Source organism: Emiliania huxleyi (genome assembly GCF_000372725.1).
Source record: "Emiliania huxleyi CCMP1516 chromosome Unknown EMIHUscaffold_1538, whole genome shotgun sequence".
NCBI lineage: Eukaryota > Haptophyta > Isochrysidales > Noelaerhabdaceae > Emiliania > Emiliania huxleyi.
This window is the reverse complement of record NW_005201049.1, coordinates 2,427-5,627: the sequence shown is the minus strand read 5'-3', so window position 1 is coordinate 5,627 and position 3,201 is coordinate 2,427. Positions and strand designations below refer to the sequence as shown.

At 62.3% G+C, this 3,201-nt stretch overlaps 1 protein-coding gene across 1 annotated transcript; it reads right to left on the bottom strand.

The window, feature by feature from the left end:
- Positions 1-1,793: 1,793 nt before the first annotated feature.
- EMIHUDRAFT_253038 (hypothetical protein) lies at positions 1,794-2,824 on the bottom strand (the record flags this gene model as incomplete). The annotated part of the gene is made up of 2 exons (XM_005786177.1): positions 1,794-2,675; positions 2,819-2,824. 2 exons carry the CDS (start codon positions 2,822-2,824, stop codon positions 1,794-1,796), a joined length of 888 nt encoding a protein of 295 aa, XP_005786234.1.
- Between the last annotated feature and the right edge of the window lie 377 nt (positions 2,825-3,201).

Here is a 3,201-nt window from a genome sequence, read left to right as displayed (position 1 = left end):
GGGAGCTGAACAGTGTTGCTAGTGTTTACAGTAACAACAGAACAACAGTGAAGCTCCCCAACAACAGTAGCTAACGTTAGGCCGGCTGAACAACAATAAGGAAGGCCTGCCAGTGACCCACGACGATCTCCGGCGTCCAGGTGCGGGTAATACCCGAAAATACCCCCCGAAAAACCCAGGTATTTTCGGGTTTTACCCGGGTTTTTTGGCATTTTCTGCTTGCTGGCTGCTGAACAACAGTAACAAACAGTAACAGCTTGGGCAGTTGGGCTGGGGTGAACACTTGAACAACGTTAAGGATTTCAGCCAACACTAGCGCAACTGTTAGGCCCAAAGTTAATGCTAAACAGCTCTAGGTGAGGGGACACGGATTGAAGATCCCTCACACCAAGATCGTGCAGGGCGGGGACACATGTCCCTAAATCCCATCTCGTCTCAGAGTTTGACCGTTTTATTTATTTATTTTGGCAAGCATCTCGCGCTCGTCGTGGGCGGGCCGCACAGCCAATCCGACTGGGAGCTGGTGCTGCGGTCCATTGGGCGTGCTGCTCCTATCGGCGCGTTTGTGAATCACTGGCTCGTCACTAACTACGACACCCACGACTCCAACAAGACCGAGGCGCTGGCGGGTGTCGAGACGGAAGTGTGTACGCACGCACGTCTCGTTGTCGGCAACTTCGCGGCCGCCTCGACACAAGAAATCTGCCGCCGCCGCCGCTGGGCCGCGCAGCGCAAAGGCAAGCGCACACGGCGTGGCCTACGCACTCTGGTGCTGCCCTGTGTGGACGCGCTCGGGCGAGAGCTACCTCACGAGCTCGATGAGCTGCTACTCGGGTGAAATCTGCACGCTGCTTTTTTGGTAGGACGGGAGCGAGATGGATGTAGAGAGTAGAAAAGCAAACCAGGATCCCCGCGCAAGCGCGCATGCACGACGACTCCGCAGGACCAGGTACACTCCGTTCCCTAAAACCGTTCCCCACAGGGGCACGGTGCGGAAACGAGAGGGCCAAAATACCACGGCTATATGGCAGCGTGTTTGACAGTCGTCCCGGCTCCGGCCAAGCCCCAATCGGGTCCTTTCATACCAGATCTGGGCCGAGTGAAGCCTGAGTGAGTAGGCACACGCCACGGGTGAGCACCGGACTCTCTCGGCCACTCATTTCCGCAGGTCGCTGCCTGCTGGCGCAGCGCCCGGATGGGCCATCAAGCGGCGGAGCAGTTCTACGCGGCACTGTGTATTGGGAGCGGGTTGTTTCGCCCCAAGTGCGAGCATATATGATGTGCGCGGCCGGCAAGGCGCTCTGCGACGCCAGCCAACTCGCGCTGCCGACCTCAGACAGCTTGGCTCGGCAGGGCGGTGACAGCGACCCGCACGCGAGCTGCACCCCACCGCCCGCCTCTAGCCGTAACATGCCGTCGAACGCGCTGTGCGGAACAGCAGCCGTGGGCGCTCCGCGTTTTGGGTGCTCCAGCGCGTTTTCGCGAGCATCTTCGCACGATACGCTCGGCTTGTCTGGTGAACTCGAGCGAGAACACACACAACACAGCTCCGAGCAGCTGCTCACGCGCGCGCCTATCGCCGGCTCCTGTGCAGTCCCAGGGACGGTTTGTGTGTAGTATTACCTTTAATAAACCAACCATAAGCGTGGCACGACATCAGCTGGACGCCCGGGACAGTGTGCACTCACGCCAGGAGCTCCGCATGAAGTGCCGCGCGGGAACCAGCGCGGGGCCACGCGCGTGTGTGGGTGGGGGCACACACGCGTGCTAGACTGTGCCGGTATGTACGGATTCTACTGAAACGCCACCGGCTGGTCGCACCAGCCGCTAGCGCGCAGCCTGTGCCGGACAGGCTCCGCCGCCCACGGCTGCTTGAGCGTCTTCTTCGCGTACGCAACCAGCGCGTGCGCCTCTGCCATCTCGAGGCGCAGCTCGTCCGTCGGCGCGGTGTACGGCATGATGTCGCCCGTCGCCGAGTTGATGCCCACGGTGGTGAACTCGACCGTGAACTTGTAGGAGCCGGGGGCAGGCGCGTCGGAGCCGCCTGCGCGCGGCTCCACAAAGGAGAGGCGCATCGGCGTGCGAGCATTGCACGCGACGAGCAGCATGTTGGACATGCGTCGCGCGCCCCTGATGCGGAGCGCGCCGACGCCGTGGGTAGGCCGCGACTCGTGCAGCGACACGATCCACGCGGCGTGCTCCTGCGAGAAGATGGTGAGTGTGTGCGCCCGCTGCCAGTGGTCCTCCTTGACCGCGATCTTGGCCTTTGTGCCGCTCGGAGGAGTAGAGAAGTACTGCAGCAGCGCGAGCGCATACTCGCGCAGGGAGGCCTCCTCGACCAGGACAGCAAGCCCAAACATCGGGCCGGTCCTCTCGATCACCTTGAAGGCGATCCGGTCGCGCATCCTGGTCACGACGTAGAAAAAGGATGTCGGGAGACGTTCGCGCTGCGCATGAAAGGCCCGAACAAACCGCTGGGGGATGTTGTCGAGGGGCTCCCACGTCCAACCATCGACATCGTAGTCTTCCCAAGCGGTCAGAAGCTCGATCCCCCCAGCTCTCTGCCGCCACGCGATGACCTTCTGGACGTTGTAGCTGTCTGGCAGCAAAAGCCGTTTTCGGCCCCGCCCGGACCTGCGGCGGTTTTGGTTGGATTCCGTGAGATACCGATTTTTCTGTCACTAAATAATTGGCGTAGTGCTTGCCATGAGGGTGCTGAGGGTTGGGGGGGGGGCGGTATGCGCCACATAAATCGGGAAGTACCATCCTGTGCGCCGCAAAGGCCGATCGCGCCCGACGGTGGGGCGGCTCACCGCACACGCATAGTTGCGAGGCCGAGCCCGCCGGGCGCGTAGAGCCGAGTGGCCGGGGGGGAGGCGGACCAGGGAAACCGCGCGCGGGAGTACGAGGTGACATGTGGCGCGGGCACGGCGGGGGAGACGGGGCGGTGCTAGGGGCGCGGAGCGCACATTGTAGCGCAGAAAAGGGCCTTATGAGTGGGGTAAACGGACCAAAGCCCAGCCGCACCGTGGGTGAGGGGACTCCCGCCGCGGAGAATGCCGCCGGCGTGCTAGAGTTTCGTAGACGCGTGTCGCGTGGTGCCCGCGCTCTTCCCGGACTGGGGATCTGGGGTGCATGATCCACCACCTCTCGTGAGTCCGTCCCGTGCGTCGGCCTCCTGCCTACTTGCAACACAAACAA